The sequence below is a fragment of the Panthera tigris genome, chromosome F3, assembly GCF_018350195.1.
Source record: "Panthera tigris isolate Pti1 chromosome F3, P.tigris_Pti1_mat1.1, whole genome shotgun sequence".
Classification (NCBI taxonomy): domain Eukaryota; kingdom Metazoa; phylum Chordata; class Mammalia; order Carnivora; family Felidae; genus Panthera; species Panthera tigris.
The window spans coordinates 1,246,736-1,269,898 of NC_056678.1; the positions used below are offsets into that span (position 1 = coordinate 1,246,736).

General features: G+C 51.2%; 1 protein-coding gene across 3 annotated transcripts in view; it reads right to left on the bottom strand.

The window, feature by feature from the left end:
• TP53BP2 (tumor protein p53 binding protein 2) overlaps positions 1 to 23,163 on the bottom strand; it is a 53,165-nt gene that overhangs the window by 20,320 nt on the left and 9,682 nt on the right. For all 3 annotated transcript variants that reach the window (XM_042976866.1, XM_042976864.1, XM_042976865.1), the window contains exons 2-4: positions 8,900 to 9,047; positions 3,748 to 3,861; positions 934 to 1,016 (exon numbers count right to left, since the gene is read on the bottom strand). In XM_042976866.1, the coding sequence (XP_042832800.1) occupies positions 934 to 1,016; positions 3,748 to 3,861; positions 8,900 to 9,047 (345 nt within the window). The remainder of the gene's footprint in view (positions 1 to 933; positions 1,017 to 3,747; positions 3,862 to 8,899; positions 9,048 to 23,163) is intronic.

Here is a 23,163-nt window from a genome sequence, read left to right on the forward strand (position 1 = left end):
GTTGTGCGGGTGGAGTGCGTCCCAGCGATGAAAAGGAACCAACCACTGACCTCCAGGACGGAAGGGATGAAAACAGCTATGCTGAGCACATTCAGACAAAAAGACTATATACTGGAGGATTCCATCCACATAAAATTCTGGAAAACACAAGTGATCTGCAGCGACAGAAAGCAGACAGGGGGTCCTTGAGGACGGGGAGGGAGGCAGGAAGGGAAGGTTACAGAAGGACATGCGGAAACCCAGCGTGACGGACACTGTCACTATCTTGACTGTGGTGACGGTTTCACAGGTGTGTACACGTGTCAAAACTTACCAAACTGTGCACTCGAAATATGTGCAATTTACTGTATGTGGGTCAACTATAGTTCGATAAAGCTGTTCAAGAAGAACCCAGTGAGGGGGGAAGATACGCTGTGTCAAGATGCACTCAAATCCTGTTAACGGCTAAGACCGTTTTTCGTCATCTTTATGTGAGCCTTCCAGCCCCGTAAGAGAAGTGTAAGATCTAAGAGAAACAAGGAGAATTTGGGGAAAGAGGAGCAAATGGTCTGGATTCTCACATAAATTTACCATAGACTGGGGAAAGATAAAGAGGCGAATCCCTAACCGTATTACAAATTCTGAGCTCTGAAAAGAAAATGTCTACCAGGTGCCCCCAAAGGTACTTACTAAAACTCGTGACTTGCTCAACATTTGTTTTGTTCTGAATGTGAGGCATTTCCAGCATCTAAAACTGCTCTCGACAGTCACCCATGCCGAGATCATTAAAATCAATCCTTTGTATGAAATGAATTTACAATAACCTTTACAGAAGAGGGCCATCCTTCGTAACCCATTGGAGAACAAAGTAATAATGAATGCGAGTTGAAGGTCAAAACAGCAGATCACTGGCACGCGTGCAGCACGGATAAAAACAAAAAAACGATCACTTACGCCATTCTCCTTCCTTCGATGTTCACCAGGAACTTTTACACCATTTCTTCTTAAACTTGGATCCTGAGACCTTGGTCCACTCACTAAGCACAAAATTCAAAAGCCAGGCATTAACACTAGAACGGACAGGTGCCATAAGGAGCAGGTCACCTTGGGGTTGTCACTATCGCTCCCGGAGACCAGAAGCAGAAAGGACGCCGTAAACAAAACACCTCCCGTCATTTGTTCACAATGCTGCTCCTGGCTCTCCACTTAGCTAGTCGGTTGTGAGATCAAGAACTTTCACCGAAAGAAATAAGTGAAAATTAAATCCATCCATCCCCGTGCTCATCAGGTGTGTTTGTAACTTCCACTGAAAAGAAGCAACTGAAAACAGAGTTAAGAGACGTCTTGAATATTTTTGGTTTACTGGGGACATTTTATGGTAGTTCATAAGTACTAGGAAGTACTTCCCCATTTATTTCAGTAAAAAAATTTCCATTTTCTTAACTTGGGAAAATACTAACTAGAGAACACTGTATATTCTGCTTTACTGGCTAAAAAGAATTTTTCTGGGGCCTGAAGCCCGCTTTGGATTCTGTGTCTCCCTCTCTCTCTGACCGTCCCCCGCTGGTGCTCAGTCTCTCTTGCAAAATAAAAATTAAAAAAAATTTAAACTGATACAGTGTAAGAAATTTGTAATTTGAAATATCAACAGCTTTTTAAATATAGAAAATTAAGCCTATATCTGTACTTCCCGTATATTAGAAAACACAGATCTCCCAAGAAATTTTAAATTAAAATTTCTTTTCAATTAAATGTCTATTATACCTACTTGAAGCTCAGCACAGATTCCCGCGCCCATTAAGTAAACGTCTGTCCTCAGAGCCAGGTACCACGCGGACACCTAACGCGAACGCACTAGCTTTATTTTTAAAACACTGTTCAGTTCTGACAACGCGGCTCAAGTCATCTGTCACAATATTTCCACAAGAAAAAAAACCTGCCACTTAAGAGTAATTGCTTTCTTCACCACCTCAACGAGAGGGCATGCAACCAGTGTCTCGTTAGCATGTTCAGGACTCAATCAGAGTCAGAGGCCCAGGTCCTGGGCCAAGGGCACAGGGAAGAGGGCGGGCGTCCCCTAACCCAGGCTCGCACCTCGCTGGCGGATGCGACCGCGGCCCGGTTCGAAAGCTGCGGGGCCCTGGTGTGTGCGACAATGTGAACGGCTCCTCGATCTCTGGACTGGGCTTCTCACCTTACAGACACACTGAGGCTGTGTACTGCACTCCTATTTAATAATTTACCCACGACCTACCCAGAAGACATGGGAACTGTTGGGTGAAAAGGTAAAATTCAACTTATTACCAGAGGATGTGTGCGATAACGTAAGTAAAGAACAAAACAAAAATGCGATTGTAGACGCCAATTTACAACTACAAGAAAGGCGGCTCGGGAACAAAATAAGTGAGGGTTTAAAGGACACCTACAGACAGCAGTGAGGATGGAGAGCGTATGGCCAGCCTGGCTGAGGGGTCTCGGCTGTGCTCCCGGCTCCGCCCCGGACGTGTGGCCTCGGGCAGGGCAGGTCACCTGCGTGCCCGCACTCTCCTGCGGTGGGGATGAGGCCACACTACGTCACACGCCACACGTAAGCATTTCTAATGGCTGGGCACCACGCGGGCGCTTGGATTAAGGCAGTAAACTTGAGATGTTATGTTACATGATAGCGAACACCTGTTTCCTACATTCCTACTCACGAGAGTAATGTCCTGAGATCACAAACCCTCAAGTTCCCATTTTAAAGGTTCTCACACTTTTAGAAATACTTAGTACTCCCACTTATCGGGGGGCTTCCCCCAGGAACAGAGCCCCTCAGGGTCCCCAGGACGGCTCCACCCTCAGGGTCCAGCCATGGTCGGCCCGGCGTCCCTCCACTGGCGTCTTCTCCCTCCTTACCTCATCTGCACGCCCCGGTGAGAACCCTCATCCCCACAGCTGTGACCACCTGACCCCCACAGCCTCCGTCCAAAGCCCGCCTCTCAGCCCCTAACCCTGGCTCATCTCCTGGCCCAAATCCCCTACAAGTGCTCTCCCTCTGGGATCTTGAATTTAGACGGTCTGGGTTCGGACCCTAACTTCCCGTCACTGCACCTGTTCAGGAACCCGGGACCGCAGTCTCCTCCCCTGCCTAGCCTCTTCCTGCAGCTCCCCTCCACCCCTTCCCACCAGCTCAGACGCCGTCTGTGTCCTCCTCCCGATTGGGCCGGCAAAACCCCAACTCTGGGGCAATCTAACCGTCTTCTTCCAACATCCAGACTGCAGAGCCCGGCTAGAAGGAAAGCCCAGGGTCTGGAATCCGCGGTGTCCCGAGTCCCTAGCTGACGCTCTTGTGTTCCCTGTGACGGCTCACGTGGGCCTCTGTGCCCCCCTCCCCAACCTCAGAGAAGACGACCAGAAGCCCTTCCTCCAAACCCCACACCACCGCCAACCGCATCTGTCCTCTCTCCCTCTGCACCCAGGAGAAGGTCTCTCGGGCTGAGGGCGCCGCTCCTCAGGGACCCGCCAGCACACATCGCCGCCCCCAAATTTCCACCTCCTGCTCTAGGGACTCCTTTCCACCCAATTCTCCCCTCTTCAAACACCACAAATCAAAGCAAACCACACCCTTGGCTCCCTGGCGGTCAGGTCTTGGCAGCTGGGCCGTCCTCAGGCCTCCACTCCCTCCCTCTCCTGCACCCTCACTCAAGTCACCAGGCTCCCGACACCCCCCACCCCCTCCAAAGCAAGCAAAGTCCACAGCCCTGTTCAGATTCACATGACGCTACCCACCTGTGTCCCTGCCGGGGGGCCGTTCGTGACGAAGGAAGAAACGAACTTCGTTCCTCTGACTTCCAGACCGCTGCAGAGCCTCAAACATGCGCTCGTTATCAGCAACCGGACGCTCTATGGAAACAAACACATCATGTGACCTGCAGGTCCAACGAAGGGCATTTGCTCCCATCCTTCGTGCAGATTCTGCTGATGGGAACACTTAGCGTCTTAGATAACTTTTTTCCCATTAAAAGAGCCCTTAGATGGGGCACCTGGGTGGCTCAGTCGGTTAAGTGTCAGACTTGGGTTCAGGTCACGATCTTGTGGTTTGTGAATTCGAGCCCCACGTCGGGCTCTGTGCTAATGGCTCGGAGCCTGGAGTTGCTTCGGATCCTGTGTCTCCCTCTCTCTCTGTCCCTCACCCCACCCCCCTCAAAAATGAATAAACTTCAAAAAAATTTTTAGAAAGTAAAATAAAAGAGCCCTTAGAAATACAGTGTCACAGATGCTCCACACAGTCCGTGTCCAACCGGGGGGCACAGGAAAGAGGAACCGGTCAGGGCCGGCCGCCAGCAGCACGGGACTCTAGCTCAGTGCCTGATGGACTAGCCGCCGGTGACCTCGAGGGGTTTCTGAAGTCTGTCAACTGTGACACAGGATGGTCTCTGAGGTCCTTTCTAACTCGGATGTTCTAGGGCTCTCTAAGCACACAAACAAGAAATTAAAAATAACTTTCCAAACAGCCTAGTCTTCCTATTAGGCTATTTTTAAGTTATAATTCTATAAACTATGTTAAAAAAAAAAAAAATCAGACATACCCGTTTCCTAACAAAAGGCTGCTTACTGCACTGAAAACACAATAGACCCTTGAGTAACAGCTATGACCTGCCCACGTCCACTTATGCGGGAATTTTTTTGATAAATACAGGGCAGTGCTGTAAATATTCCTTATGGTTTTTTGTTTTTTTACTGTTTCTTTACTTTGAGAGAGAGAGAATGTGAGCCAGGGAGGGCAGAGAGAGGGAGAAACAGAATCCCAAGCAGGGTCTGCACGGTCAGTGCAGAGCCTGATGCGGGGGCTCGAACTCAGGAACCGGGAGATCATGACCTGAGCCGAAGACGACACTTAACTGACTGAGCACTTAACTTACTGCCAGGAGCTCCACATTCCTTATGATTTCCTTACTAGCATCTTCTCTCTAGCTTCCTTGACTGAAGAACAGTGTGTAATACACACGACATACACAACATGGGCTACCGGACTTCCCGGGCGACAGCAGGCCGTAAGCAGTTTGGGGGTAGCTGAAAGTCACATGCGGGTTTTCGACTGTGCCCCGGGGGGCCGGTACCCCAACCCCCCACATCGTTCGCTGCATGTCTATTCGGCCCCTCTTCCGGTGAGAATGACAGCTGTCAAACTTTTCTAGAGACAAAAGGACACAGCTAAACACTCTAATAAATGCGCAACTCAGGAGAAACCATGGTTGTAAGCTCCCCTCAAAATACCTTGTCATCTCCAGGATCTGGATATAAACACCAAACCTACTGCTCGCGGACACAACTGCTCCCAATCGGAGCAGCTCCAGTGACGTCAGTGTGCTACTTACTCAACGTGAGGACGTTGAAGCGGCCGGCGAGAACTCGGCGCGCCTGCCGGTAACCGAGACCACGACGCCAGCACCTGCAGCGACCACAGGGCGGAGAACAGGCAGCCCGTTTTGTGGACTGACCCTGAACTCAGTCCCGTCAGCTCCAACAAAGTACCGTTGTGCTTCCAGTCACGGTAAAACAACACGCGGAGTTCAGAGGTCCCGTCTCTTCCACAAGCCACAGAAATTCTAAGACCCCCCAAAAGGAACACCCCTGACAAGAAAGACACCCCCAAAAGCACTTCTGAGCAGACCTTCTGCCTCCTCACCCAACATAGGCACGCACGCATGCGCGCACACACGCGCGCGCGCGCTTTCAGAAAAATGAGGTGAAACCCCCAGGCTCCAGGAGCCAAGAGACAAGTCAAGAAAGTGAAGAAACCCCGGTCCCCATGGGGGGACTGCTCAGCAGGTCTGGGAGCCGGGGTCCCGCTGGCCGGGAGGACTGACCGCAAGTGCAGGAGCACGCTTCGGGTTCTGCAGACCCCCTGCCCACACCCCCTGCCCCAGGTGAGCGGGGCCTGCCATGGATTCCAGGGAGGGATTCCGGGGAGGACGGTGAGGTTAGAAGGCTAGTAAAGGGCAGAGACAGGACTTGATACCCAAGATCTTGCTCCTAACCACAGCACCACACCAGCAACCCTCTAATGAATTATGAGTTCACTATAACCCATCCAAATCCCAATAGGATTTTTCCCGGAACCTTTTAAGGTCCTTCTACATTGTATCTGAAAAAAAATATATAGAACAGCTCAGGTATTCTTTGAAAAAACAGGGGTGCCTGGGGGTGGGGTGGGGGGTAGGCTCAGTCGGTCAAGCCTCTGACTCTTGATTTCGGCACAGGCCATGATCTCACAGTTCGTGAGTTTGAGCCCCGTGACAGGGCAGAGCCTGCTTGGGATTCTGTCTCTCTCTCTGCCCCTCTCTCACGCCTACACACATTCGCTCTCTCAGAAATAAACAAATATTCGAAAAAACAAAAAAAGCAGAACAATGAAATGCACACCTGGCTCACCGATCCCTAACACACACTAAAACCACACAGTAATTAGAACAGTTTGGTTCTGTTGTGAACAAAAGACACAAGTGACTGACGGAAGCTGGCAGGAGTGAACCTGGCACGAGATCTACCACGGACACAGAGACGGCTCACATCGGGAAGGAAGAGAGCACCGATCGGAGGGGCACTCAGAACAACTCACTCTCTGTCTGGAGACAAGAACCGGCCCCCTAACTCTCACGAGTCACAGACTGATGGAGGAAGGACAGAAACCACTAAAACCAGCTTTACGGACCAGGAGAGCGGGTTCACAGCCTCGAAGTAAAGAAGAAGCCTTGTAAATCACACAGAGAGACCCGGGCTGCAGAGTAGTTGGTTTTGGTTTTAACGCCTACAGATCAAGAGGCAAAAAAGCCAAGGGAAACCTGAGCAATGGCTACAGGGAAACAATTCTCTGAAAATGGAAACCCAGGGGGGTGCCGGGTGGCCCAGCATTTATTCTGGATCTCAGCTCACGACCTCTCAGCTCATGGGCTCGAGCCCCACCTCGGGCTCTACACTGACAGAGCGGAGCCTGGAGCTGCTTCGGATTCTGTGTCTCCCTCTCTCTCTGCACCACCCCCGCTAGCTCACGCTCTCTCAAAAAGTAAAATAAAACATTAAAAATAGTAATAATTTTTAAAAAGGAGCAATTACGTGGAGAACTGAGGGATGGGAGTAGGGACGCGCTTCTATTCTGTCTATATTATTTCCTCTTTTACAAAAAAGAATACGTTCAGGTGCTGTCATTTATTTTAAAAACTAGAAGAGGAGGGGCTCCTGGGTGGTTCAGCCTCTGACTGATCTTGGCTCAGGTCATGATCTCGAGGTTTGTGAATTCGAGCCCCACGTCAGGCTCTGCGCTGACAGTGTGGAGCCTGCTTGGGACTCGTCTCCTCCTTTCTGCCCCTCCCCCACCTGCTCTATCTTTCTCCAAATAACTTTAAAAAACTAAAACATAAGTTAGAAGACAGAAAATCTTCTAAACATCATCATCACATAGTAAAGGGAACTCAAGTGAGCAAGACACGAGAGAAGAAAGAACAGGTAGAATCAGAGTTTCCAGGAGACACTGAGCCTCGACAAAGAGAGGGATGCCTCTTCCTCTAGGAAAAGGGAGGAAGGGCAGGTGGGTCTGGAGAGAAGGTGAGGGGCGCACAATGGGTGCTTCCGATAACCCCTAGTAAACCATAAACAAGGTCACTTCTGATGCAAGGAGGCTGCCAGAAGCATCCAGCAGTGCGCGGATTCACTCAGGAAGTGCTCACTGAGCACCGCCAGACCCCAGGCCCTCCCCTGAGCCGGGCACACCAATGACAGGGACACGCAAGGCCTCTCCTCTCAGGGAGCGACGTTCAAGTGCACTTGTGTGGGGCCACGGGGATTAAAGCGGCAAGAGACATGAACGCTCAAGAACCAGCGTGACGTGTCTTAGCAGAGGGGCAGATCAGGGTGACATCACAGCTACTTCAGCAGGAGGTAACATTTCAGCTGAAGTCCAGCGGCAAAACCTGGAGGGAGAGCGACACAGGCAGTAAAGGAGCCGGCGCCTGTGGCCCTAAGGAGGGAAGGAGCGGGGATCATTCAGGAACACCAGAGAGCTGCAGGAGGACGGGGAGGAGCCAGTATCCGGCAGCCACAGTCCAAGATCAGAGTGTGGATCTGATTCTAAGCAGAAAGCAAGTCACTGAGAAGAGGAAAGTCAGACTACCATTCGGGCCCCTCTAGCAAATGGTCTACTCTAGCTCCCCTGCGGGGGGAAGGGAGGAAGTGACCCAGGGAGAGGGCACGAGACCTCTAGGACCCCCACCCGTAAGCGAGTCGACCAAAGGTGACCAGGAGGTCTTGCCTGGGCCACCGGAGCATCGGGAACGGCGTGGACCCAGTCCCCACGGTGTGCGGCCGGCGCCGGGACACCGGGCAGCCCTGGAGGAGGCCGGGGGGCAGGGGGCGCTCATGCAGGCTGCACAGGACTGAGGCACAAATGACGGAAAATTACTCCATCTACAAACTCCTCAGGGGCAAGAAGAGCAGGCTGTCCCGCTTCAGAGCTACAAAGATACAAAGAACTAGAGTGAGGGATTGATCTCAAAGCTTAAAACACTACCCAAGACTTCAATCCCCCCCCCCCAACCACGGTGACGCCACACCGACCGCCTTCCCTAAAAACCTGCAAACACGTGCAGAGGGCGACACACTCGGGACGCCTCACATCTCTAACTCAGTCAAGTCCAAGCACCCAGAAAGCACCTCGTGAGCACCGTACGGTTTACCGGAAGCTTCCACCGGTGCATCACCTGCCTGTCCTCTGACCGCGCACACCATGGCGGCTTCAGTGTATCGCAGGGAAAGAAAGAGCAGAAAGGCTTTGTGTCCCACCACAGCTGGACGGACGCGCTCCCGACGCACGTGTGCCGCCACGTCTACAATCCAGGAACCACACAACGCGGCCTAAGGGGCGCGCAGGGTGCCCGCCTCGTACCAGAGCCGCAGCGCACTTCAGCCAGGTGGCACTCGCTCTCGCCGGGTTCTTTGCACAGATCCACCACATCTCGGCACGTGGTTTCGGGGGTCACGGGGACCTCGGTGAAGTGCTGCTCGTTGTCGCTGAGGAACACGGTGAGGAACATCTGCCAAGAGAGAGACAGCAGCTGTCAGCGTCCATTCCTGTCCCCAGAGCCCCCGTCCAAGTGCGTATGTGCTGGCAGCCATCTCCCCCCACGCCCCCCGCGGCACACAGCCTGCAGAGCCCCTGGGGTCCCTGGCGTTCGGTCAAAACGGCTCACACAAAAGGCCAAACCGAGTCTTTCCGTGAAGCTGTCTGTCATCTGTTTATCATAGACTCATACGGTTCGTGGTGTGTGCCCCACCCGTCCTGGAAACAGAGCTGCCCACCAATCCCGAGAGCGGCCGGGCCACCAGACGTGCGCAGGCTCTTTGGAGGGAGACCTAGAACGTGACACATGTCGCTCTAGAGGTGGGGAAGGGAAGCAGGAGGCAGAACACGGAGGGAAATCTAGTATTTACACCACGCGCGTGTATCACCTACTCAAACCATTGTGTTTTTGGGGCGAAAACGTTTTAATCAAATCAAATGCCTATGTTACAGCCCGAAGTCTCCATCGACGAGGTACGAGCAGAACGACTCTTAGGGTAACACTTGGCTGACCTCGTAAACACTCGGGCAGCAGAGGCTGGAATCTAACCCCATTAGCAAAGCCTCTCCTTCTAAGAGCAGACGCTGTATCTTAACACTGATAGAGCAAAGAGTGCAAACTCTCACACCCATTCGATTACCCCCCAAAATGTCGTCCGTTCCCAGCCCAGCCACGCAGGCAAGCGACCCTGGCACCCTCAACTCCGGGGGTGCCTACTCCACGCCAGTAGACAGGCATCAGGATAAAGAACCACCTCAAAGGGGCCCAACTGCGGGCATCCATCCTGTGGAAATACTTCCCCAAAGAGAAAGGCAGAGTCGTTGGCACGTCAACCTGTGGACCAGCACGCCTTCTGTAAACATAATTAACCACCACTAAGCACCGCGAGAAGCTCGGGCTGTAAGGCCACCCAGCAGCAGCAGGAGCAGGACGCGCACCGCGTGCACGAGGACACGCGAGATCACGGGGCAGTCCCGGCGCCCACAGCACCCGGCTGCCCCCGCCCGGACACCCCCTCGCCCCCCAGGCTGGATGCGACAGCCGCAGCACACGTTTCCCTGCAAGAAGGCAGCGCAGGACGCCACGAGGGCTGGGTCGGGACAGGGCACACGCACGGCAGGACGCACTCCCCGGGCACCCTGCAGCCCCTCCTTCGCCCCGCCCGTGTCCTCTGCAGGGCACAGTCCCCCCCTTCGGACAGTCCAAGCTCTCAACGCACAGGAGCACGTGCACGTGCAAAGTAACCCGGAAGACCAGAGCGGACGAGCAGGTAACCCAGAAACGTTCCAACAGTGGGCACCGTTGCAACAATACGTACGACGTGAAAAATCCTGCACCCTCTCCCAGGATGAGCTGAGAAGCTTCCAAGCTAACTCTATCCGGTTTTCACACCCCAACGAGCTCTATTAATAAAGACACATGGTTCCAGGCCTCACCCGGCCAGAAAGGCAGCCCGTGAACGCACACCCACGCAGCCTAGACAGAATCACCGGGGCAGATGACAGTAACGGAGCTGGCACTCGGCAGCGTTCCCCACACCAATGCTCTCCCTGAACCTGAGCGCCTCGAAAACAGGAACGCTTTTACCGTAAACAACGGGCTTAAGGTGTCCGTTAAACTGCAGGAACATTCTGTGGGCAGTCTGTGCCCTAGGCACACCGGGGGCTGCGACAGGTCCCGGCGCCCGGCCCGGCCCGCGTCCCCCTGTGGGACCTCAGAGACTCACGTCAACCCTGAGAGCCGGAGCAGGCACTGTTTTCTCTTCATAAACAAAGAGGACTCACGGAAAGGACCCGCCTGGCCACTAAAATGACAGTCAACTCTGCTCTTCCGATCCAGCCTTACCCTTAAGGCTGCGGCCTACGGCAGGAAAATACCAGGAAAACTGGGAAATGCTCTATGCGCCATCACCCAAACTTTACTATCTGGGAAACAACAGCTTTGTTTACTTTAAGCAGGATCACAAGTAAGAATGACGAGAGGCTGTTGCAGGTTACCAACCCCGAAGAGCCACAGCCCTGGCGTGAGGGGCGAGTGCAGAGGCCAACCCCACGTCTACCTACCACGTGCAAAGAGGTCCTCTGGGGTACGGACTACAGCAGGTGTCCCGAAGTCCTCGGCCGAGAACCGGGTGGCACTGCTCCAGACTCCTGGGCAGGAGGTCTGGGCTCTACCCCCAGCTCTGTTAATAATTAGTTAGACCGCCTTAGGGAAATCACATCACTGAATCTCGGTCCTCCCCTTCAAAGTAAGAGTCTCCGGCACCCAAACGGCTCAGGACAGCTCTCTACAGCAGCCTGCAAGCCGCAGGTAGCAGTTCAGGCACCAAGTGAGGGCCTGAATGAGGGCAGTGCATAAGGAGAGATTCCGTAGACAGGACCAGATCTGGTGACAAAATGGGGGGGTGGGGGGGGGTGTAGTGCTGCGTGTGAACCCCCCAACTCTGTGGATACAGAGTAAATTCGGGAGGAGGAAGCAGGGCTTTGCGGCTGTGGCTGCATCAGGTGGGAAGTTTGTGTGGATTAGCTGACTTGTGACCTGCGCACACCAGCAGCTGCCCCCGTTACCTTTCCAGCACCCCCCATTGCCCCGTGTCCGTGACCCTCCCACGCAGCACGCATGCCGGGTCCTGGGGGCCTGTGCACCTGCCCTTCCGTCTGCAGCCCACCAAGCTGCCCCCCCTCCGCCCCCCTCAGGTCTGCACTCAAATGTTGCTTTCCCAGTGAGGCCTTCCCTGGCCACCCTTCCAGAAAATCCCAACACCACCCGCGCACATACTCCCTGCTTTGTGCTCTCCTTGGCATAGTCACTAACGTAGCGCACATTATATTTACTTAACTTTGCTCTCTCCATCTTCCCTTCCAGAGGGTCAGCTCCACACGGGCCGGCATTCTGACGGTCAATGCTGCACCCTCAGCACCCTGCACGGGGCCTGGTGCGCACCAAGCACGCAGCAGTGGCGTATGAACGGATGAACCCTGGAGCTGGTCCTGCATGTCGCAGAGCCACCTCGGACAGCACAGCTGGACACGATGCCGGACGGAGACGAGGGAGTGTCCATCCGCCGTCACCTCCATAGCGTACACCACGCCAGCCAGCTTACGTCTTCAACATCCTTCCCATTCGTTCAGTACTTACAGGCCATCGAGTGAACAAACTAAGTCCTCAGGTGGAAACCACCTTTAATAAACAGCGAACACTCAGAGGCAAGGGAAACAAAAACAAAAAGGAACTACCGGGACCTCATCAAAATAAAAAGCTTCTGCACAGGGAAGGAAACAATCAGCAAAACTAAAACGCAACCGACAGAATGGGAGAAGATATTTACAGATGACATATCAGATAAAGGGTTAGTATCCAAAATTTATAAAGAACTTATCAAACTCAACACCCCAAAAACAAATAACCCAGTGAAGAAATGGGCAAAAGCCATGAATAGACACTTCTCCAAAGACATCCTGATGGCCAACCGACACATGAAAAAATGCTCAACATTACTCACCATCAGGGAAATACAGATCAAAACCACAATGAGATACCACCTGACACCTGTCAGAATGGCTAACATGAACAACTCAGGCAACAACAGATGTTGGCGAGGATGTGGAGAAAGAGGGTCTCTTTTGCATTGTTGGTGGGAATGCAAGCTGGTGCAGCCACTCTGGAAAACAGTATGGAGATTCCTCAAAAAACTAAAAAGAGAACTACCCTACGACCCAGCAATTGCACTACTAGGCATTTATCCACGGGATACAGGTATGCTGTTTCGAAGGGACACGTTTTGAAGGCACCCCCATTTTATAGCAGCACTATCAACAATAGCCAAAGTATGGAAAGAGCCCAGATGTCTATTGATGGATGAATGGATAAAGAAAATGTGGTATATACATGTATATACACACATACATGTATACATATATGTATACACATGTGTGTATATACATGTATATATGTATACACATATGTGTGTATATATGTGTATATACACACACACAATGGAGTATTACTCGACAATCAAAAAGAATGAAACCTTGCCACTTGCAACTATGGGGATGGAATTGGAGGGTATTATGCTAAGTGAAATTAGTCAGAGAAAGACAAAAATCATATGATTTCACTCATAGGAGGACTTTAAGAAAGAAAACAGATGAACATAAGGGAAGGGAAACAAAAATAATATAAAAACAGGAAGGGGAACAAAACAGAAGAGACTCTTAAATATGGAGAACAAACTGAGGGTTGCTGGAGGGGTTTTGGGAGGGGGGATGGGCTAAATGAGTAAGGGGCACTAAGGAATCTACTCCTGAAATCACTGTTTCACTATATGCTAATTTGGATGTAAATTTTAAAAAACAAAAAAATTTTAAAAAATAATAAAATAAACAGCGAACACAGCACATAGCACAAAATTCAAAACAGAGGGGGCCGTGCGGAGAGGGACCCCCACCTCTGGGAGCACAGGGCAGGAAGGAGGACGCAGAGTGAACCTGGAGGGGCTCAGGACCACAATCCTCCAATCCACACGCATCTGCGCGGTCCCAGTCTGCAGCCATCTAAGGGGAAAGGGAGCCCAAGGGCCTGGAGGAAGGGCTGGGTCACACCCAGGGCAGAGCAGGGTCAGCGTAGAGAGAGCAAAGGACAGAGGAACCAATGAGGCCGCTGGTCCTCATGCCAGGGTGTGGACAGAGGGCTGTCCGCCACGGGCTGCAGGGCTGCACCCCCAGCGCCTGCGTGGAACCGGGCAGGGGGCCGAGGGTCTGCGCGTGACTGGAAACCACCATTCAAAGGCCAGAGCAAGGAATGTGGACTCCAGTGGAGAGCCCACTGGAGGCAGAGGCGCCAGTGGTGGCCAGGGTCGCGGTGAGGGACCACTGACAGCTACAGGGCCTCTCTAGGCGTGACGAAAATGCTCTGGAATTAGTGTGCCAGTTGCACAACAGGTGGAAAGAAACCCCTGCAGGGCACACTCAGAGTGGCGGTATGTGAATTGTATCTCCATTTCTCTTTTTTAACAAGAGGTCATCGGAGGATTCCCAACAGGGAGGCGAAGTGACGTCACTTAAATCATTCTGGCTACTATGTGAACAGACACAGGGGACACGCAGCACCTGCAATGGACGGTGACCCGAGCGGCAGGGAACAGCAAGGGTGGTGAAAACGGCTAGACGCGGACAGATCTGAAGGCTGGGCCAGGAGATGTGCTCACCAGGAGGCACGGCGCAGGGGCGGGATGTGAACGCGGGGCAGGGGCGGGAGCCTGGATGTGAGGTCTCAGCACCCGGAGAGCCTCAAGGAGGGGAGGAGGGGGCCGGCAGGGGAGCGCCCACGGACCGGACCATCGGGGTCAAAGGGGAGCTGCCTACCAGACACAGGGACTGGCCAAGGAGGCTGCAACACACACACACACACACACACACACACACACACACACACACACACACACGACCACCTGCCTGGGGCGAGAGGACACGAGGCCTGAGGGGCCAGACACTGAGGAGCACCGAGGGCTGTGCCTGGAGCTGGCCCCGTGACCTGCAGACACCCACCCCCGACAGCGGGCAAGCGCTCCGCCAAGGACTGAGGCGCCACCAAGGAAACAGAAACTACCCCAAGGAGTGTGAGGCCCAGCAACCAAGTCGAGAGAGTGTTTCAAACGAAGCCCAACGAACTCAGAGCTTGAGAACTGACCCCGCAGCCCCCCCCCCCATGTGGCACTCTGGAGCCTCTGGGAGGACAAGCAGAGAGGGACCGGACCACAGACCCCGAGCGGAGGACGCAGACACAGCACCGCGAGGCCTCCGGAGACAACCTGGGTTTATTCGGAGGCCTTTTCAGACAATCATCCAGTATCAGGAAGGAGTTTACTGGCCAGCACATTTGGGCAAACACAGTCTGCAAAAGGCCCTCAGTTCTGGGCCCTATTGAAGGCCAGAAAGCCTGGACACGAGGTACCTCAGTCCACTTGCCCTACTTCTTACAGAAGAGATTTGTATTAAAATGCAGTGTCCCGTTAATGGGCCATTTTTCCTCATCTCCTAAGGAGAACTGAGGCCAGTATTACAAAAAAAGATCAGTTTCATCTTGTTTTGTTTTTAGATCTTGCAATCTGAATGGATTCCAGTGGGTTAAAAGGCATCCCAAGGGAGAGTCCTTGGGGACTAAAGAAGATCCCACATGTCCTCAGTCTCAGAGAGCATAATCCCTTTCCTCCAGCATACTAGAACGACATGGGGGACGGACAAAGGGCTTTTACTGGGATTCATGGGGCCATTTTGCTACACTTAGCCCAGTGTATGCCGAAAATGCATATCCACATGGCTGGAACACGTTTACCAGGGCACTGCTGAAAAAGGCAGGGGAACAGACCTTGGCCCTTTTAAAGACCTTGGCCCTTTTAACCCCTCCTCAACAGCCAACTATCGATATGTAAATTACTGTCGGGCCAAAAGAAAACCAGTGCATCCTACAACCAAGGGGAGTCTTGCTTGGTCACAGTCCATACCCCCAACGTCCTGTAGGCGGGATACAGCATGGAGGAGAAACTGGGGAAGACAGATCAGCTCTCGGAGGCAGAGTCAAGCCTGGGTAGGAGCCACTGCTCTCTGCACAAGACTGACAGAAAGTAGGGCTTTCTGTTACCAGTCAAACAGCCAAAACGCAGGGGCAGGAGATGAGGCTTCTCCTGGCCAACAGGGTCAAAAGATGAGGCCTCTCCTGGCCAGCTATAGGAAACTGAGATGAAGGCCACCTTTTCCTCCTCCTTCCTATAGATGGGCAATTCCCCAACCAAGGCCAATACCCCTTTAGGATGCATTCTGAAAACCTGGCATGGTTTTGATCCACAAACCCTACAGAAAAAGGGACTCCTTTTCTTTTGCACCGAGGCCTGGCCCTGATACAAACTGGAGGAAGAAACCTGGCCGCCAGGGGGAAGTTATCAATTATAATGCTATCCTACAGTGTGACCTGTTTTGCAAACGTGAAGGGAAACAGGGAGAAGTCCCTAGGTTCAGTGTGTTTGGAGCCTTAGAGAAAATCGAGGGACGTACAAGGTCGATCCCGGCCTACTGGCAACCCTTTCCAAGGGCTCACAACAATGAAAGGAGGGAACTAAGGGCGCCTTGCTGCACCCACAGCAGACCAGAGACAGGAGAGGGGAAGACTTCCACCTCCACCTCCCCCTGCTCAGGTCCTCAATCTACATATCCAGACTTAAAAACCGTGCACTTTTGCTCCCTGCTGCCCACCTTACCCAGGCCCTCCCCGTAGTGTAACAGGCGTGTTTCCCCTACAAGAAGCTAGGGTGCAGGAAGTGGGGGACACAGGGAGGCACCACCATAAGATTACAAGTACCTTCTTCATTGCAAGATTTAAGACAGATAAAAGAATAGGTACGTTTTCTGATGACCCTCATAGGTATATAGAGACTTTTCAGAATATTAGTTATGTTCCTGAGTTGACCTGGAAAGATACAATGCTTTTGTTGAATCAGACTCTTAATGAGACAGGGAAGTGTGGTGTTCTGGCAGCTGCTGAGAGATATGGGGACGAGGAGCTCCTTAATTACCATGGGGCTGGAGGTCCTTCAAGAACTCCCAGTTCCCTACTGGGGTTCAGGCAGTTCTGCCCCAACATCCTAATTTGGAACTATGATAATCCCACTGGGGAACTGTATCACTACCATTTCCAAGCTTGTATGTTGGAGAAATTAAAGGACGTCTGAGGTGAAACCCTTAAATTATGCTAAGTCGGTCGCTATTTTACAGACACAGGACGAGAGCCTTCCTGGAAAGGTTAAAGGTTAAAATACGGCTATATTTAGCCGAGACCCCCTGAAGCTGAGATGATTTTAATGGACAGATCTGTCACTCAACCAGCCCCAGATATTCGAAGGAAGCTGCAAAAATTGGCTGTTGGCCCGGAAGGGACCCTGGAGGAGCTCTTATGAGCTAACAAGTGGATCTACTACAACCGAGATCAAGAGGAGAATCCGGAACAGGAAAGGAGGCTTAAAAAGAAAAATCTAAGGCCTTCATCGCGACCTTGCGTACTATGTCAGATCAGACTTCCCGACCGAGGTCCTGGCACCAAGTGCCACTTACGTGGCCATTCAGGGCACTGGAAACAAGAATGTTCTCAGAGGGGACAACAGAAGTGGAAACCCCGTAAGCTGTGCCCCTTGTGTGGAGACAGTCACTGGAGATCTGCATGCCCTCGGGGATCTCAATCTGCCAGAGCTCAGATAACCCGTGTCCCTGAAGGGAATGGATGGGTCCTGGGGGGCTCATCATGGTGGCTCCCCTGAACCAACTGTCCACTGGAAACCCAGAGCCTCGGGTAACTCTGGAAATAGAAGGAATTGAGTTCCTTCTTGACTCTGGAGCCGCCTTTTCTGTCCTCCTTTCCACTCCAGGCCAACCATCCAAACACAGCGTTAACAGTTAGACGCGTTTCTAGAAAACGTATGACTAAATTTTTCTCTCTGCCCCCAGGGTGCATGTGGAGAGATTTTTTTTTTCCACATTCTTTTTGATAATGTCAGACAGCCCCACTCCCTTGCTAGAAAGGGACACTTGACTGAATTAGGGACGACAGTGCTGCTAGCTCCAGGACGGATAAACAACTGCCTGAACTTAGAGTAATCTGGATATCGAAGATCAATCTTTCCTCGAGGTAAAGTTAAATACTCCTTGTGGAGCTATTCCTATGGAAACCGGATGGCCAAAGGAAGATTGAGGATCGAGAACCAAAAACTAGTTCAAATGCTTAATTATTCTAAGCAATAATATCAAAAGATCCAAATAAATGTGGAAGAGGGAGGAAAAGCTAGTTAAATTTAAAACAAAAAAAACAAAAAAAACCTGACCACACACGTCAGGGACTCTCTGGATGGCTACTTCCCATGGTGTGACCTCCTCCCTAGGAGGCATTGCATTTGGAATAGTAACGCTTGCTGGTCTAATATTCTTTTTTCATGTCATTTGTAGAAGCCACTGCATACGCCAGAAAAATAAGAAAATTCTACTAGCCCAGACATTCCTGATGCCCTCCCGTTATTTTGAACCTCTGGATCGACCTCTGAACCTGCCCTGACTGCCGTACCCCTGTCACCGCCCCCCTTCTAGCAGGAAGCAGTTAAGGTGGGTTGTCCCAATTCCTAATGGCAGTTAGGAGTCACATGTTCAAAGGGGGGAATATGACAGAAAAGATGGAGTTCAGTAGGCAGAGAGGGAAAAGGTTAGGCCCTGAGGTCCCTGAGTGGGGGGAAAAAATAAAACAAAGCACACATATTCTAGAACAATGCTGGGTGGGAGCTTCTGACCACAGCAAACCCCTCGGGCGTAAGATTCCTCTTAAGAAACAAATGTCTGTGTCTTGTGCCCAAAATAGCCTATAAATGAAAAGGGAATCAACTTAGCAAAGAGGATTGTGAGAAATGAGATGATTAATTTTCGGAAATACCGAATAAAAGCTGTGCTGTCCAGTAAACAATAGGTTTACGACCCATGGGAAATGTGTGTGACACCCTCCCCCTCCCCACAATGGAGTCCCAAACCCCTAGAAACTTCACTTCCTGGCTCTTCCCCTCCGTTTCCTGGGCTTATTTTCACAGGCTTTGCAACGAGCATGTGCCAAAGAACTGAAGTCTCTGTGTCACCTCAAGGAACGTACGCTTGTCCCAATCAGACTACTTTTCGCCTTCCGTGGGCACAGGCGACTTCCGGGGAAGGCTGTAACCTCTGCAGTATCAGCCAATGAGGAGCCAGAGGTGCAGCGTCCCGCTCGGGGATAAACTGTCTGCTGTAACAGCCCTGGGTGTGCCTGTCCGCGGCAGACACCTGCTCTTGCAAGAACTTTCGTTAAAGCCTCGTTTCACTGTGCTCCGAGGCTCCGCTTCCCCCCCTTGAATGGGTCGGTGGGCTCATTTCTCACACTATGTAAGATATAAAATCTAAGGGAGACAAAATTTGCACGTGGAAACAGGAGACAGCAATTTACTACTAAGCTAGATGGAGGAGACTGAAGGTAACATGTAAATTCAGAAATTAAAAAACTGAACATGACTGGAGACACACTGACGTTTCAGCAGATGCACAAATTAATGGAAATTATAAGAATAAAAAGTAATCTATAGTAAACTTACTTCCAAATATACCATCTTTTCCCGACACGTTGGTAAAACACTGTATTTTCAAGAACACGGAAATAACTTCATCACACCCTTCCCCACAGGGAAGCAAGAGAAATGGGGCCCTCAGAAGCCGCTCCCCCATCCTGACCGCTCTGGCCAACCCCAGCTACAGGCGGAGCTGCACCTCCTGGAGCCTCGGAGGTGACCCACGTTCATCACGAAGTGTGCAGCACCAACCAGGTCAAGGAGGCCCGTGAGCCCTCGCAGATGCACCTTACAGCGCCAGGGCCGTGAACCGCCGCGGTGGACAACGTGGGAGACGGGAGAAGCCAACCCCAGACCAGCCCCTCTCAGGGGCAGAGACATGCTGACTTCTTTCCAACCTGCCCAACCTGCCCAACCCGTCAATCAGGAACTTCACTTTTCATCAGATGAGCCACAAAGAGATTATTCAATGAACAATAAACTCTATCAGAGCAGAGGACACAACAGACGGAGGACATGAGGTAACACGAATGGCAATCCCTGGGAGAACATAATGGTTTTAAATAAATTACAACAATGAAGTACCACTTACGACCATTAAATTCATAATTTGATTAAAAGATCCGACAGAGATGAGACTGTAGGACAGCGGTTCACCCCTGACATGATGATGGCACTGTACATACACTGTCAAAACCCTTTTGGAAAGTAAAATGGTCATGTGTCAAAAGCCATAGAATTATGTATACCTCACGACCTTACATCCGGTAATGCATCCCAAAGAAATAACTGAAACGAAGAAAAGTTCTAAATGCCTGAAGATTTTCCCTACGGTGTTAGATCCATGAACAGTAATTTGGAAAACTAAATATCCAGCGACATAGAAAGTAAGTTTAAATACCTTTGCTGGAAGGATTATGATCCAGCGACCAACTACTATGAATACGGGGTCAGCGGTGAAAATAAAGTTACCAAATAGAAACACGTCAAGTTGTGGATTATAAGCACTTAAATTACACATACATACAAACTGGCTTGTATGGAATAAACAAAATCACTGATTAGGAGAAAAGGGATAGATGTCACTTTAATATTTTTACAATCTCAACGTTAATATATTTTCACGGTAATTTCAGTTGAAAAGTACCCTTAACATACACTGTGATGAAAGAATGTGAAAACACTTCATTAAAAATGCAACCGTGACCATTATTTGCATCTACTTCGTCAGGTGCTCCATCTGAAAGGAAAGAAGGTTCCGGAGAAGACACGCACTCCTCACACTAAGTGGCGCCCAGCCCTCCACACTCTGCACAGCCATTCGTGCCCAAGTCACGTCTGAAGGAGACTTGCCCTTCCAAAAATCCAAAGTCCCAGACAATTTTCGTTTAAAAAGAATGGGTCACAGACTTATTTTTAAGAGCTCCCTTTTTAGAGAACTTGTATTCGCTGTGACTATAATGTTCTGCTATTTACATAAGAATGATTCATCTTCAAGGAGGCATTATCTCCGATTAAAATTTGGAAGACTTTCCCAAGAGGAAATACAAAAAAACCGGCTACGGCATTTACAAGAAATTAACTTTGTGCCAGAGGCTAAAGTTTATTCCTGGGATTTAAAGAGCGACGTCAAGTTCCACAGAAAGAAAAAGGAACCAGCAGCGGAAGATGCTCCTGGTCACCGAAAGGCAACAAAGCTTTGCACCAACACCTTCGAGTTTTGACTTCTCAAAACTGAGATCCCTCAGGTCTACCGAAGAGAAAAAAGAATACGAGCGGAAAAAAAATGTCCTTTCGAGAAAAATGAACGACCTATAAAAGGGGTGATATGAATCCTCCCCAGACCTTACAACGCACAGGAAACTCGCCGGAAGGACAGCCAGCTAAGGACTTCCCGGCTGGAGGATCAGGGAAGGGTCTGCATGGCTTGGGCTTTAATATTCAGCTGTGCAGAGAGAAACGGAAACCGTCACCTCACTTCTACACTGTGCGCTACCCCTCCTGGAGGAGGGCCCCCGAGTACCCTCCAGAAGAGACTGCCACCAGGCCTCCCGTAACCTGGTCAAGACAAACACCTCCCTCCACACGATCACTTAGAGAGGGGACTCGATTAAGACAAGGAACATCAGCCAAAGCTTCTTCAACCTCTCAAACGCACCCAGACACCGGGCCCAGGCAGAAATGAGACTCAGGGCCTCCCTGGCTCCTGGGGTTTTCCGCCCCGCCCCCTCCCAGGCTGGCCACCCCGGACCGGCCACCATCCTGCGTGTTCAGAGTCAGCACCGCTGCCGTGAAAGCCGCGAGGACTCCTGCCTGCAGTTTACCCTCAAGGCCCTAAAGCTGCTTTTTAAAACCTCCCAATTTCCAGGAGCTACATGTCCCAGGCTCCACCAAGGGCCGGCGACACTGAGACCTACGCTAAGCGCACTGCTTTTTCTTATGGTGTGTTTCAAAATCAGTCCATCAGTTTCTAAGGCCAAATCTGACTTATTTAAAGCAAAATCATAAAATCATCACTGGGTGTCTTTTTTTTACTCTTTTGGTCACTACAGCCAGTGAATAGAATCTAGAAATCAACAACACATGAAGTCTCGATACCAATCACTGAACACTCAGGACCCACTGAGTGTCATCCAGAGCGCCGTCACTGTCTGAGATGATCACCCTGCCAGAAAAAAACGATAAAACAAGTAGAAGTGGCTACTTTATTGTGGAGAAATGTTCTCTACATACAGAAAGAGGGTCTCAGAACGCTGCACGCTGGTCTCGGGTGTTAGATCACACCCCCACTTCGTACCCGCAGCGACAGAGCAGTCACCTCCGGGACTTGGTCCTCCTCCCAACGTGAGTCCCTCTGGAGAAGCTCCTGGTTCTGAGCCCTCCCAGTCCCAACTGCTGAATGACCTCTGTCACAGCCAGCAGGGGCGAGGACGCTCCAGGGGAAGACGCCGCACACGAGGGCTGAGTCGGGAACGATCACGGCGCCAGGAGCTAACCTGATAACACTATGGAAACACCACCTCCATGTGCCCTGGCATTTACCTCTGCACAGTCCAAATTTCACGGAACGTAGTTTAAGTGACAGCCTCAAATCATCAAATTAGAAATCTAAACACCCACAATTTTCCTCACTCACCTCCCTAGATTAGCTCAGCTGTTCCCTACACCCTGTTCCCTACCGTCTAAGCCACCCCATCCTTCTAGGATAATTCAGAGACCTTAAAAGTGCCTCCAGCTCCTCCTCCTCCTCCACGCGCACACACACTCACACGCACGCACACACACACCCTCCAGCCAGAAGAAAACTCTCTTTGTCCAACATCTACTCACACTGCACTTGTTTGTATCCTGTCTTATCTGCCTCACTGGTCTACACATTCCTTTAGGACCGGAGGCTTTGGCCCTAAGGTTTCCTCCACCCCCGAACTACCTTGCTATCTTAGTATCACAAACCGCAAACATGCTCGCTGAGCTGCACGGACACTGTGGGTCAGAGAGGCGAAGCTCCACGGCACACGGCAGTCAGCAGGAGAGCAAAACACGACCCAGAGTGAGCTCCGGGGCGCCTGGGGGGGCTCAGCCGGTCAAGTATCCGACTCTCGATTTCAGCTCAGGTCATGATCTTATGGTCATGAGATGCAGACCCGCTTTGGGCTGTGCACTAAGAGAGCAGAGCCTGCTTGGGGTTCTCTGTCAAAATAAAGAAAGAAACATTTAAAAAGAAAAAAAAAAGAGTGAGCTACTACCCGAACACACGGTGCAACTTCTGTGAGCTTTCTCAAAGCCAGACGCCGTCTCTAAGAAGAAACAGAGCACTCTGCTTATTTGAGGGTAACTTGAGGAATCTGTTCCAGGGGCGCCTAGGTGGCTCAGTCTGTTGAGTGTTGAATTCTTGACTTCGACTCAGGTCATGATCTCGCCATTCACGAGTTCAAGGCCCGCATCGGGCTCCACATTGAGCATGGAGCCTGC